General features: G+C 47.5%; 1 protein-coding gene across 8 annotated transcripts in view; it reads left to right on the top strand.

Annotated features, from left to right (window-relative positions):
* The window catches only part of ARHGEF9 (Cdc42 guanine nucleotide exchange factor 9), a 189,483-nt gene that overhangs the window by 60,178 nt on the left and 114,604 nt on the right, over positions 1-14,701 (top strand). Inside the window, exon 1 of one of the 8 annotated variants that reach the window (XM_061445828.1) lies at positions 13,374-13,604. The exons of 5 other annotated variants lie outside the window; for them this stretch is intronic. In XM_061445828.1, coding sequence (XP_061301812.1) covers positions 13,458-13,604 — 147 coding nt within the window. In that variant the 5' untranslated portion in view covers positions 13,374-13,457. Of the gene's footprint in view, positions 1-13,373; positions 13,605-14,144; positions 14,371-14,701 lie in introns of those variants that run through there. 2 more of the 8 variants (XM_061445829.1, XM_061445833.1) reach the window with 2 other exon arrangements.

Here is a 14,701-nt window from a genome sequence, read left to right as displayed (position 1 = left end):
AAAATGTTCTGGTGTGCAGTTTCAGATGGGATTCCCAAAGCAGGCGGGAGATGTTTGTGAATGCATGTCTGGGAATAGGAACAAGAGCCCTGTTGAAGGAAAAGTATTTGTTGATTTGCTGGAATGTGTCTTATTAAAGGGAACAGCATCTCTCGTCTCTGCGAGAGCAGCTTGAGGAGACAGATAGGAGTGGGAGAAGCAGCGAGAGCCCAAGGATGATTTGGGATTCCCAAAGCTTGGCTCAGCTCCTGAAAGTGATGTTGTGGGACATGTTCTCAGCCTGAAAGTGCTTCTGTAACACTGAAGCTTGACACTGCCTTTTTGGCAGCTGCTCTGTGATGTTAGTATCTCCTGTCCACCTGCCCAGGTAGCAATATCAATGCATAGATGGTAACTGAAGGTGCTTTGAGGGTGCAGCCTTGTCCATCTCCATGTCTAAGAGCACTGTACATGGTGCCCTCATGTCAGTGAGGGAGCTGGTTTGCTCTCAGGAGGAGCTGGATGAAGCCCTGCCTTGGGGCGGAAGTTGGCCTTATTATGGCAATGTCATGGAAAGATGAGGAATGAGCTGATGCTTTCTTCTCTTTGGGGGCAGTGGTGGTTTCCCAAGTCATGTTTAATGGATGGTGCAGCGAGGCTTTTGTTGCTAGTGCTTATCCAATACCTGCTTTAGAGTCTCAGGGGTTATTAAACCAGCATCTATACCCAACTAATAACTTTTAAAAGCAGAAACAATTAACAGGCTCAGTGGGAGAAGAGCTTTCAGGGAGAAGCAATTTAATGTGCTGAAATACTGTGTATGCAACACAGTCAATGTAGTGTAGGAACATACCAGAGGTAGTTTTCCAGTAAGCTTCAGGTACACTGATTTTTCAGGGTTCAATAGTCTGTCTTAACTCAAGAAAGCACTAATCCCCTTGAGGGACCAAATAAAGCAAGAGGCAAAAAAAAAGGAATTTCATCAAGGATAAACTGCCCTGTTGTTCCTGTCAACATGCTCCAAACAGCTCCAGTCAGAGCAGTACCTGTTTCTTACGGAGCTTTTGCAGTGTACCTTGGCTTTCACAGGCAAGTCAGTCCTGTGATCCGCAGGAATAAATCTTTGTCAGTGAGCTCTGTAGATGGTTGAAAGTATTACTAACACCTTCACAGGAGGAGCACTGTCTTGGCCCTGGCAGGGCAGTAGATGGGAATGGACCAGGATAGCTCATCACATCCAGGATGGTTGAGAAGGGACTGGTTTCCAATGTTCCTTGTGCTCCTGTGGTGCTCCTAGGCTTGGAGTTACTGGAGATCCCCAAGAGCAACAGGGCCAGCATGAAGCTCCCACATGCTATAACTGCAGAGCTTTGTGGGATTGCCAGGGATTTGCGAGTCCTGCTTATGCACATTCCTCTGGGAACATCCCTGCTGGCATCCTTGCCCATCATGTACCATTAAACCAAGAGCCATGGAATGAGCACAGCAGCAATACAGCATTTTGGGGGTTTGCCATAAATCCAGATGTCAAACTCCTATTGGAGCCAGTAGGACTGCAATGTCCAGTAAGACATTTTCCCATCTTCTCCTGTTCCCTCACATGGCAGTGATGGAGCAGTGTGCACCCAGGCTTTTCTTATCCAGTTGTGCTACTGTGAAGTATTTTCCTTCTTATGAGGGTGTAGGCTCAAATTAGAACAGTCAGGAAGGTTTAGTGCTCTGAACACACTTTGCTTTCAGGTTTTACCTGAAACTGACCATTTTCTATAGAAAGCTTGTTAAAATCCAAAACAAAACTCCAAATAGAAAACCTCCACAATCTAAACCTGCCTTAATATCTGAGTGGTTTATGCCGGCTGTGGCACAATGTGCATCTGAGTGTTCTTTACTTTGGGGCTTAAGTATTGTGTGCAGTTCTGGTGTCCTCAACATAAAAAGAACATGGAACTGTTGGCACAAGTCCAGAGGAGGCCACGAGGATGAGCAGGGGCTGGAGCACCTCCTGTATGAAGACAGGCTGAGGAAGTTGGGGCTGTTCAGCCTGGAGAAGAGAAGGCTGCGTGGAGACCTCAGAGCAGCCTTCCAGTATCTGAAGGGGGCCTATAGGGATGCTGGGGAGGGACTCTTCATTAGGGACTGTAGCGACAGGACAAGGGGTAACAGATTCAAACTTAAACAGGGAAAGTTTAGATTGGATATAAGAAGGAAATTCTTTCTTGTTAGGGTGGTAAGGCACTGGAATAGGATGCCCAGGGAGGTTGTGAATACTCCATTCCTGGCAGTGCCCAAGACTGGGTTGGATAAAGCCTTGGGTGCCATGGTTTTAGTGTGAGGTGTCCCTGCCCATGGCAGGGGGTTGGAACTGGATGATCTTAAGGTCCTTTTCAACCCTAACTATTCTATGATTCTATTCTATGATTCTGTTAATCTCTTGTATGGTATTTGTGTGGGCTGAGAAATAACAGCTGCCTTCAACAAGCAGCTCCATTTCAGTGACAGAGCAAGTGAATATTGTGTGTAAGTCCTGTAAATGAGTATAAAGTGATTTGAGGTCTTACAGGATTCAGCATTAAGAATATCACAAAAAGAAGTGAATACTTAAGAGCCCCCCGAGCTCAGTCCTGCTGCTCACTCTGGTTTACGTAGGCTTGAAGTCAGTGGGAACAAAGAATGCCTGGAGTCTCACAGGAGCCGCCCCATCTGGGATGGGGACATGGGCTGCTATTAAATGTAAAAATAACACTGATATGTAAAAATGTATTGGGGGAGAGGCAGAAAAGAATTAATCGTAGAACCACAGCCTGGTTTGGTTTGAAAGGGACCTCAAAGCTCATCCAGTTCCAACCCCCTGCCATGGGCAGGGACACCTTCTGCTAGAGCAGATTTCTCCAAGCCCATGTCCAACCTGGCCTTGAACACTGCCAGGGATGGGGCAGCCACAGCTTCTCTGGGCACCCTGTGCCAGTGCCTCAGCACCCTCACAGGAAAGAGCTTCTGCCTAAAAGCTCATCTCAATCTCCCCTCTGGCAGGTTAAAGCCATTCCCCTTGTCCTGTCCCTACAGGCCCTTGTCCAAAGCCCCTCTCCAGGTTTCCTTTAGCCCCTTTAGGCACTGGAGCTGCTCTAAGGTCTTCCTGGAGCTTTCTTTTGGCTCCGGAGTTCATATTTAATATTGATCTGTTGGCTGACACTTTTGATGTACGACCGAAGTAACTAAGGTTGTGCAGCTGAAAGTGAGAGCATCTGTGTGCCAGGAACTTCAGCAGTGAGCTGCCATGCTTTCAATCTGAAAGCAGAAATGGCTGCAGTAATCCTGCAGTGCCCAATACATGAGCCATGAGCTGCTGTTTGCCAATGAGGTGCACCTCCCAGGTACCCTGTTACCTTCTGTGCTCGTGTTGCTTAGTGCCAGCCTGGAGCTGGGATGTGTGACCCAAGATGCGGCTGTGAGTCAAAGCTGGAGGAAGTTCTGTATGGTTTTTATTTGTCTTTATTGTGAGAGGCCTGTGTATTAGTGAGAGATGAGTCATTTAGAGACACGGAGGAAGCCCTCCCTCCTCTTCCCATTTGTGACTTTTATGGGATCAGTGTGTTCTTAATAGAACGGTTTGCAGGAGGCTTAATCAAATTCTCTTTATGGCAGAGCTGCCACCGGAGCGTTACTATCCGCTGAAGGTACCAGCAGTAAGTATTTATGTACCCAAAGCTGTGCACCAGTCGTGCTTATCCAGACACGAAGTGGGATGATGGCAGAGCACTGAGTTTATTAATAGAACACAGCAGCCAACATATGGCTGCATAGTGGAAGCAGAGTAAAACATGAGCCACACGTTTCTTTTTTAGAACATGTTATTTCACACCTTTTCACTTCACACAGGAATGTTTTGGTGATGTCTCTACAGTTTGTCTGCTGTTCCCAAAAGGCTATTTTTATATTGGCTTCATTAAGAAAAACTGTGTTTTATAAATAGTCCTGTACATTTCAAACCCACGCCTTCAAAACCAGAAGTACCCCAGAAGGATGCAGGGGGTAAATGGCAAGTGCCTGGCTTGGTCCAGCACACTCAGAGGAGTTTTCTAGCTGCATTTATAGTTCCCAGTGCAGCTTGGTTGAACAGTGTTGTGTATTTTGTGGATTTAGAATCATAGAATCATAGAACAGTTAGGGTTGGAAAGGACCTTAAGATCATCCAGTTCCAACCCCCCCTGCCATGGGCAGGGACACCTCACACTAAACCATGGCACCCAAGGCTCTGTCTAGCCTGGCCTTGAACACTGCCAGGGATGGAGCATTCATAACCTCCCTGGGCAACCCATTCCAGTGCCTCACCACCCTCACAGTAAAGAACTTCTTCCTTATATCCAGTCTAAACTTCCCCTGTTTAAGTTTGAACCCATTACCCCTTGTCCTATTACTAGAGTCCCTAATGAAGAGTCCCTCCCCACCATCCTTATAGGCCCCCTTCAGATTTAATGCCATTTGAGCTCCCATTTGGCGCTCTAAGCAAGCAAGGGCCATGCACCCAGTGTAGAAGCACTGTGCCTTTGAGGTTTTCAGGAGTCTCAGTGGTTGTCTTTAGCATGTGAAGTCAATGCTGCTTCTTGTCGTGTTCCCAGCAGCTTTAGATTTGGGGAAAAAATGGAAAAGATGATCTTGCAGTAAGTCTTACCTAGCTTGTGCGAGTAACTTTGTGTATCTTTTTCTTGAGGAGCTCCATGTACACCTTTATTTTGTGAAAATCCAGAGTAAGCCACAATAATCTGCTATTCTTGTAGATGGAATACAGGAAAACTTAAATGGCTGCCTCTATAACTTATTTCTCATGCCACATTCTAAATGTGGTTGGAATTGTCAGTTTACAGGAATTAGAGTCTCAGAGGCATTAGGACACTCATCCCTCCTGACAACATCCCTTTCTAAGAACCTGTGCAGATTAGTTTGTAGCGTGGCTTTTTCCTGTGTTGAAGTTTAGAAGGATGAAAAGTCCCGTGTAGAATATATCTGTGCAACTTCAGTGACAAAAATGGCTAAGCACATTATATAAAAATAGCAAACTGCCTTCTTTAGGGACTGATACAGACTGCTCTGAGATAGCTAAGTAGACAAGTATATAGTAAAATATGGGTATATTTAGCACCCCAGAAGGCAGTAGATGATGTTCTGACTTAACGTCACATGGGCACTTGAAGTCTTTACTCTTTCTAATCCCTTGTACTCAGCAGTGATGTTGTGGCACATTTGGGACCTAATTACAAGTTTCACTGCCAATCAAAGTACCAAATGGCAGAGGATGGTTCTTGAGGGCAGAGGGTGGACCTGGCCGTTGTGATCGTGAGTAGCTGGAAAGCAGATGCATGAAGAGGCCAGTACAGCTTAATGGGATTTGGATTAAATATAGTTTAATGAGATTTTGGCATATATGTGTTTTTTAACATCTGCCTGTCCCACTGGTTCTCACAGGCATCTGCTTCGGTGAATGTATTCTGGTTTGCATCCACTTCAAAAGCCAGCGCTTAAATGATTATGGTCATACAATGAGACTGATCTCTCAGAACCCCCAGGCAGGCTTGTCACAGTGAGTTAGCTCAGGAGCAGTGGTGGCTTATGGGGAGCTCTGTTAACCTGCACCAGGAGAGGTCCAAACAGGTTTTCCTTTGGGACGTTCTGTTCCTGGTTGTGCAGAGCTTCAGCCCTTCCCCACTTCAAACTCGTCCTCTTTTTCCAAGACACAGATACACCTCTGATTGTCACTGTTGAAAAGACCCAGATACACTTCTGATTGGCATGTAAGCCTGGGAAAACAGCAAAGAATGTTTGCAAGCATTAGCTTTGAATCAAAACCACCAACTCGCTTGGAGAGCATCCCTCACCTTTCTCTTCCTTTCTCCCTTGCCTTTCATAAGAACATTTTTGCTGCTGTTGAGAGTATTCCTCCAGCATTTGTGCCCACACACATGGAGGGCTGATGTAATGATGCCTGTTATTGAGTGCGACTAAAAAAAGCAATGGTAGGGTTGTACTGCAGTTAGCGGAAAAGAGCTCTCTTGACCTGGTATTGCTGTGCTGCATTCCTTCCAAGAATGCTGTCCTTCTAAAAAAATACCTGTTTATTGAAAGTGAAGGCCATGTACCATACTGGTTACCCTTACAGGGTGGGTTGAGTGGCAGAAAGCTTATGTGAAAACAAGTCCCACCTCTCCTATAAATAGAGAAGCTGTGTAACCAAACCTGGGAACCTGATGTGTGGTACAGAGCTCAGTCTTTGGTGAGCTTTAAAATCCTCAAACAGTACTAGCACGAAGATGAGTATATTCAGAAGCAGTTTATTATGGATCTTTTTGTGTTACATCATCTCAAGTTATAGACTTGGGATGTCTCACCATTGCATGGTCAGACCTCCTCAGGGTGGCTTTTCTTTATGCCTCATGCTTTACTACAAGCATGCTGACATTGTAAGGTGTGAGCAGACCTGGCAGACTGACTGGCGTGGGATGACACGGTGAGAATAAGTGTGGAGTGGCTCTTGTATTTTCTTGGCAATGGAGCATTAACAACTTCTAGCCTCATGAAGTAGAATGTTGTGGAGAAGAAAACTGAATGCACGTGAGTAAGTGACTGTGGAGCAATGACCCATCGGTGTGTAGTGAGAACAGGCTTAATTCTAGATACCAGCTTGTTGCATCCTATTCCAAAGGATCCAGTACCTCACCTGCTGGGGTGACTGCTGGCTGCCTGGGGGTTTCAGGGAACAGAAGCTGGGACAAACTCCATTTGTTTCCAGGAATTGCAGGGTCATTTTCCACACTTAGTTTCTAAGCCTCCAGCCACTAGAGGGAGGGAATGCTACATATTTATGGCTCTGTATGTGTGTGGGGATGTGTGTTTAATGAAGAAATTGGTTTTCTACAGAAAGGCTTTCCAATCAGTGCTGTGGCTGGGTTTAACCCCTTTATTTAACTGTGGGTTTATAACTGCTCCTGAGATCTGACCTCTGTAGACTTGTGATGGTTTATGACTTGAGATGGTAAATGCTCTTGAAGATGTTAGATGATGCTTGTCTGTGTTTTACACCCTGTATTTGCTGTCGAGCATCCCTGCTGTGAAGTGGCTTCCATGGGGAGACCTCTGGCTCCTCCCGGATCTGCCTGTCTCCTCATGTTACTGCACACCCGGCTGCACTGATGCGGCGTATCATAGCGTGTGGCAGAGTAGAAATGAAAGACATGGGAGCAGTGGGAGAGCAATACCCCTTCTCACTGCTTTCTTCCTGGCAAGGTAGAGACTCTTTGAGCCTATGGGCTGTTTCCTCTGCAATAATAAAACAAACCCAAGAGGGATCTCGTTTCATTTGGATTTAAACCATTGAGTTAGTAATTATTGTAGGCAGATGAGTTTTAGTGATTTCAAAGGACACCAGCAAGGAGTTGTAGGTTTAGGGAAGTGAATGGGGATGGGAGTTGAAAGAAAGGCAGTGTGAGAAAGTGAATTTTGTATCCTTTTGTAAATGAAACAACTTTGAAACTTCCTTTGCAGATTGAGCTCAGTGGGGAAGAGCCATGGACTGGCTGTGTCAGTGACTTGGAGGAGTCTTGAGGAGTAGTCTGGGATGAATGTAGCACATTCAGTGTGTTTGGAGAGCTGCAGCACTGTTTATCAGGTGAATTTACATCCCTCTGTGGATGGTGGGTGGGGAAGAGAAACTCTGTCTGCCTTCCTTTTGACTCCAGAGGGTGACTCAAGGCAGTGCTCTCTCAGGAGGGAAGCCTCATGGTGCTTTAGTAGCCTTAAGTATTGAAGGAGAGCTTCTCTCTGGGTAACTTTCCTGACTCTGAAAGTCAATAGGCCCAGTTAATAGAGGGACTCAACAAAGAGGTTTCCTTACGCTGAGCTGAGCTGCAGATGCTGCTGTAGCACAAGGAGCTCTTGTGGTGAGGTTGTAGCTTGTCCCAGCTGCTCCTTTCCCTGCTTGCTTCATCACCCAGCTGTGCCCTGCCTGCCGCAGCTGATGGCAGGCATGGGAGAGCAAAGGAGATGTGCAGGAGGGCACTAAAAACCTGGAGAGTGACCTGACCCAGGCACAAGAGACAAACATGCATGGGAGGACTGAACAGACATCTTCTAGAGAAGGTCAAAACACTCCTTGTTGTCCTGGGTGTCTGTTACTGGACACCCTGTGTTTGTAGGGCTGAGGTTCACCTGCTTCAGGAGCTGTCCCTACTCCAGTGTGTGCTCCTCTCTGCACACCTTGCTTGGCTGAGAGTCTCTTACTGTGTACTTGTAACTCAGATTAACTGAAGCCATGAAAACACAACTGTGAACTGAGTTGCTTAAGCTCAGCATCCAGAGCCACAGGACATGGTATTTGTATTAAATATAGAGCTAGAAGAGCAGTGAACAGATATAAAAGACTTCTCTGCATCACTCAGGGCATTTTGATGATGAACTGTGGCCATAACCTAAATGTGACCTGCTCGTTAAGCCTTCACCTGCCTGATGAGAGGTCTTGGGATAGCAGTCTACTCATCTTCTGCACATGTGTTGTTTAGTGAAAGCCAAGCTGTAAAATGTGTTCAAGCAACAATCCTTTGGACTTCAGTGGGAGCTCTGCCCTGGCTGGGTGACACTGTGACCGTCTCACCACTGGGAGTTATGCTGGTGCAGATGCCTCAGAGGGAGGAAAAGCATTTCTGCTCCAGGGTTTGGTGCATGTCTGTGGATATAGGACCAGGTTGGGATGCCTTGTCTGAAGGCACCCAGCTCCAGTGAGTTCCCCATGGGGTTTGGGAGAGAGTTTGAAGTTGCATATGGGGAGGATTGTAAGAGCCCGTAGGAGATCAGACAAGGCCATGCCATGGGCCCTTGTGTCCTGCAAGGGAACATCCCTCCAGGCAAGAGGAAGGAGCACAGTTACAGGGCATATGTCTTTGCCAGTCCCTGCTGACCTTAGAATGCCTGAGTGCATCTATTGTTTCCCTGGAGATAGTCTCATGAATAGTAATACTAAGCTCTAGTTTTCTTAAAAATACTCTTATTTTTGGCTGCAGATCTCTAAGTACACAAACAAAATGAATTTCTATATGAGCATTGTGCTGCTTGTAAAGCCCTTTCTTTGTCAAATTCAGGTTTATGCCTTTTTTTAATCTCCATAGGATTTTCCCTGAATAAGCAGAACTAGGGCAGTGCTAGTGACAGATGGACATGAAGGAGACTGATGCTGCAGAGCCTTGTACCAGGCTTGGGGATCTGAACTGGGGTGCTTTCCCCACCACCCAAGAGGTGCCTTTGACTGCAGGTTATGAATTCTTGCCTCTTAAGCAGAGGTCTTGGCAACAGAGCGTATTCCTTGGCAACAGACCACAGTGTTTTAATGAAATCAGGTGTGGGAGGGTGAAAATGCCACTGGTGGAAGAAGTTGCAAGAGATTAGCAAAGCAAATGGGCTGAGGCATGAGTCGTCCTCGTGGTGATGAAGATGGAGTAGTAAACAAGATGAAAACCATGGGGCAGCATGGCAGGGAGTGGGTCTGGAGGGAGGTGCAACAGGGCTTAGTGTTTGCTGCCTTACCAAGGCTACAGGACGGAAGGAAGGGGACGTCTGGGTGCCTGGGGGACCTCTACTGTCAGCTCAACAGTTTACCTCGTAACAACCTGCTGTTAAAAACAGGCAGACACACTGGGGTTGCATCAGAGTTACAGTGTGTCTTCATCCCCTCAGAAATCAAAGCTGTCGTTCTGTTAGTGAAATCAAACCAAGCAGCCTTCTGAGGAGAGTTGTGGGCAGCGTGGCTATGGCCATCCCATCCTCTACCTCCTTTGCCGTAGGAGCAAGCTACATGTGATGCAGACCTCTGCCTGGAGCTAGGCTGGTGTCTGCTTGCTCTGACTGGCTAAATATAATACCCTAACTAATGAATAATGCCAAATATACAGAATTAAATGAGAATCATAGAATAGCTAGGGTTGGAAAGGACCTTAAGATCATCCAGTTCCAACTAACTCTAGTTTGTGTTAGGGTATATGTGCATGTAGCTGGTTTGGACTGGAGAGGTGGTTTGGAGCAGAGACACACAAGTTTGGCCTCCCTGTTCTGTCCCTGTTGCTGTTTGGATGTGTAACCTTAGGCAAGTGAAGAGAAGACCTTAATGCCTCTGGTTTGCATCTGCAAGAGGGAGATCATCATCTTATCCCCTATCTGTGGTCAGCAGCAAGATCCCCACTGCTTACATCAGAGCAAAGGATTTTATGCGCTTGTTCAAGTCCTATAATTTATGACTGAAACTATCTTAGTGTCAGAGTTGGTTCAGGAGGACACTTTTATCTGGAGCTTCTGAATATGTCATCTCCTATTAAAGAACAAACAAACTATCTTGTAATGTACCATAAATAATAATACTGCTTTGCAAGCGCCTGAAGCTCTGCATTATTGCTGTGCTAATCTGAGAAGCACTGGGCCATTATGCAAGTATTCCATAGGGTTTGAGGCTTTTTCCTGCAGGAAGGTACGTATTTCCTAGCTGTGTAGCGTGGCTGATTGGTTTATAAAGCCAGGCTGCATAATTCTTAGTAGAGGTTAGACAGATTCCCCTCCTTTCCCATTAATTAACCTGTAGGATTTGGTGCCTTTTCTTTGCACTTCAGTAGAGATAATGGCTGCAAGAACATATCTGTGCTCTCTAATATGTGATGAAGAACATCTGCAGTGAAATAACCATTGTGTGATGGGGCTCTCCAAAGAGCACTGCTGGGCTTCTGCTTGAATGAGGCTGGAATTTGGATGGGGAAGTGTCTGCTGGGGATGTTCTCCAATGCCTGCAATCAGCATGGTGGCTGGGGAGGAGAGAGAGTGGGTGAAAAGCAAAGGAAGGGAAATGCCCTTGTGAAGGCAGCAGCAGGAGAGGAAGGGAAGCATCTCTCCCTCCCCTGCTGTGCCACATCTCTGAATATGCCAAAGGTTTCCACATCCAGAGAGCAGTTTATAGCAGTATTCTTATGGTGAGATTAAAGAAAGAAGGCCTTGAAGATCTAAAGGAGATTTTAGTGGTGATACGGTAATACAGTACAGTCAAGAAAAGATTAGAGACAGGTAAAACCCTATAACGCTGCTATGCTTCCTTTGCTGCTCTTGCAGGTTGCCAGAAAATGAGCCATCAAGTGCGAGATCCCAGAAGTAGGGATCTGCACCAAGGATTACCCTGCAATAATGCAGCATAGTAGTGACTAATTGTGGGAGAGCAGGGGGGATGTCTGCAGGTATTGGATCAGACAGTGGATTATCAGTGGGAATGTTGAAGTCTCAGGTGTATGCCTTACATGACTCTGAATATACTGGAGGAGGTACAGGATGGAGATGACTTTCTGCCTTTTCAGCAGTGCGCTGTGATAGTGAATGTCCTTCTGCTCATACGCGTTTAACAGAGCCCAAGGTGGTGTCCCCCCAAAGGGAAGATGTACCCATCATCTGGCATGACCTTGTCTGCAGGCACATAGGATGGTCCCCTTGGCTGTGAGCTCTGGGGTATCCCCTCCGCACATAGCCAGTGGAGGGGTGGGGAAGGTACAGCTAAAAGGACCTTCTGTTACCTGCCTTAGTAGCTTTATAGAAATAGAGGGATTGCCTCCAGTTATTTCAAGCAATATTAAACTATTCACTATCATTCATAGCAGAAGTCACAGCTGAGTCCCAGGGCAGGAGCCTGCAGTGAAAACTCAGTGTAGGGAAAACACAGCTGGGTTATTCCTGAGACTGTATGTGCCAGAGAGAATTGCTGGGCTGGGCAAGGTTGGATTTGAGTGCAGACTGATGCTGATGAAGGGATTTGGTTAATATCTGGCCCTTGCTGCCTTTTGTCACCGTTGCAGAGAGCAAGAATGAACATGGCAACCTTTGGTTTACTTCTCAAATCAGCTTAGCATAAACAAGGGGCAGGAGGTGGAGCCTGAGGACATTCTCCTTATTGACAGGCCTCAGCAGAGCTGACAGCAGGAGGAGAGAAATCAGAGTAACTTCTGTTGGTGTGTAACAAGCCTCAACAAAAACTGTCCTCCTCCTCCTCCAGATTTGCTTCGCAATTAGAGCAGTGGCGTGGGATGTGCCAGACAACTGCTCCCTCCATTTGCATTGCATTGCAAGGTTGAGGAGTGTAACTTTGATGTTAGTGGAGTTACTGGAATGATGCAGTGTGTATTTTAAAGATGATCTTGTGTGTAACAGTCTTTGTTGTACTATTAGTGTGTGTGCTTGAGAGTAACACGTCTTTCACTTAGTATTTCCTTTAGAAAAATGCATTTACCCTTCAGTTACAGATAACCTGATCATTGCTTTTATTTACAGGCCAACTTTCTGAAGGACACAATGCCCCATGCATTAGGGACGTGTGTCTGTCTGTCAGTTCTTCTGTCCCAGCTCTCCTCAACCCCTACAGCTTTTGAATGAGCTGGTGAAGTTGCAGTGGATCTGACTGACATCCAAACAGATGATGTACCCGTGAGTCCTGTGAAAACCAGGGCTGCAGAGATGTGTCATGTGCAGTGGGAGGCTGGGCCCACCTGGGGAGGAAGGCAGGAGCAGACCCAGGCTGATACCATTCCAGAATGGTTTTCAGAGGTGGGATTTTCAGACGAGAGTCCTCCTTTGGATGTGAGTAAGTTACCTGGGGTTTCTGTCACTTAACAGAGGAAACCTGGGCAGAATTCCAGAGTTGGATGTCTAGAAAGGTTTGGCTCCTGACTCTTTCTTCTGTTGGCATCTCAGGGAATAATGATGGCTGTCAGTGCTGATCTAAAAGGTGATGGGATATGGCTTGATTTAACTAGAGCAGGCTACGTGGGGCCCCAGCAGTGCAGAGATGCTGGGTAGCATCCCATCCCTTTGTCTGTCCTGTTTCTATAGATAAGTGAAGACACGCGGGCTCTGCTTGCTCCGTGCAGGACCAGCAGAAAGCGGCAGTCACGAGGAGCTGCACAGTGCTTCCTGACTCACGATCTCCAGCTGCAGGGAAAATGTTGCCTCCTCTGGAGGTCGGAGCAGGAGATTCAAATGCATTCCTGCCCTTGAGGCAGGAGTGCATGGAGAAAACCCCATTCATAACACAACCCCAAATCCTCTGCAAATGTGTTAGAGGAGACTGTAGCTTCTCTGCGGGTTTTGCAGTAAAACTGGATCCTTATACAGGATAATCCAGCATAAGTGTGTCCTGGCTGCAGCTTCTCTACCCAGAGCAGGATGTCAGCCATTTCCCACATCTCCATGTTTTGTACCTGTGCTCTCCTGCCTCTCAAGCTCGCTGCATCAGCTGCCAGAGAGGAGATGCTGGTGGGGTGTTTTGGCTGTGTTCAGGTGTGTGTCAGTCCTTGCCATGGGCCGCCCCTTCCTGCGGGCAGTTGGCTCCAGCAGGATGGTAGAGGACTGCGGCGGCAGTGCAACAGCCTCTTGGAGTGACTTTGGCCAACTCCTTTCTGTCTCCATGTCTCCTCTGTAAGATGGGGAGAACCATGTCGACACACGTGTCCCAGCTGGAGGAACTGGGAGGATTCAGTCCTGTTTCCAGTTGGCTGTGCACATCCCATATGCTATCACCGCCTCTTCTAACCAGCGCCAGACAGACTCATCTCCTCTACCCCGGCGTGGTGGGTGGCCGTATGGATGATGAACGCTTAATGACTGTCTTGTCTTTCCTAACTGTGCAGGGGGCTGTTGTTTCCTTGCTCTGACCAGAAAGTCAGCAAAAGGCAAGGGGAGTGGGCAGGGGATTAAAGCTGTGTGGAGTGGAGCGTGACTGCTAGGGGGGGATAGCCCTGCGCTGGTGCAGCACTTTGCCGGGCTGGGGTTTTAGTTTCAGTGGGAAAGGGACTTACCCTGCATGTGGAGAGCTGAGAGCACTTACTGCCCTTCCAGATTCAGCAAAATCCTCTGCCCCTGGAGGAGCATGGAGGCAGGTGCTGGCTCTGCACCTTGGGGAGTCCTGTAGCACTGGGGATGAGGGTGACCTGCCACGGGCAGGGGTGTGCTAGGTCCCTGCAGGACCCTCCCCAAGTTCCTCTAGGTCCCCCCTTTCCTTCCCTTCCCTCCTGCAGAGTTTGGAAGCACGGCAAGGGGAAGGAACAGGACATCCCCCTCCCCACAAAGCCCTGGGTCTGTGACTGAAATAAATAACTACAATCCAGGTAGTGAGGAGGCTGCTACTAACGTGCTGCTGACAGCACGGGATTGCCGGGCTGAGGGATGTCTGCCTGAACGCTCCAGGCTCGGGTGGGGGTGGGGGGCTTCTTTTTTTTTCCTGCCAGCCCTCACCAGGCAGTAGGGATTTTTTTTCCCTTCCCCTCTCTGATAATAAGGACATCCTCAGAAGCAAGATGCAGTGGCTAAGGGATGGATCAGGAATGGTGAGTTCAGGTAGCTATGTCTTTTTCTTTTCCTCTTATTGCAGTACTTTGCCAGGGAAATAAGCCTCCGTCCTATCTCCTGACTCCTCCTTTACTCCCTGTCCTTGAAACCATTGATCACTCTGTAGCCATTTTATGGACTCGGCATTCCCAAACTGCTGAGCAAAAGAGGGATTTTAAAGGAAAGGAAGGAGGGTGTGCATGGCTGGGGCGTGGGAGGGGGGAGCGGCGCTGGCAGGCGCTGGGCAAGGGGGCTCCAGAGGGTGAACCCGTGGGTTTGCGGGGGGGGGGGGGGGAACAAAGGGTTTTCCAGGTGCTTGCGTGTGGGATGTGTGGGGTAA

The sequence above is a fragment of the Pezoporus flaviventris genome, unplaced genomic scaffold (genome assembly GCF_033815535.1).
Source record: "Pezoporus flaviventris isolate CSIRO_AGI_PZ_B2104156 unplaced genomic scaffold, CSIRO_AGI_Pfla_v1 ptg000005l, whole genome shotgun sequence".
In the NCBI taxonomy this organism is placed as follows: domain Eukaryota; kingdom Metazoa; phylum Chordata; class Aves; order Psittaciformes; family Psittacidae; genus Pezoporus; species Pezoporus flaviventris.
The sequence above is the reverse complement of the archived record's forward strand: the minus strand, read 5'-3'. Positions and strand labels throughout refer to the sequence as shown.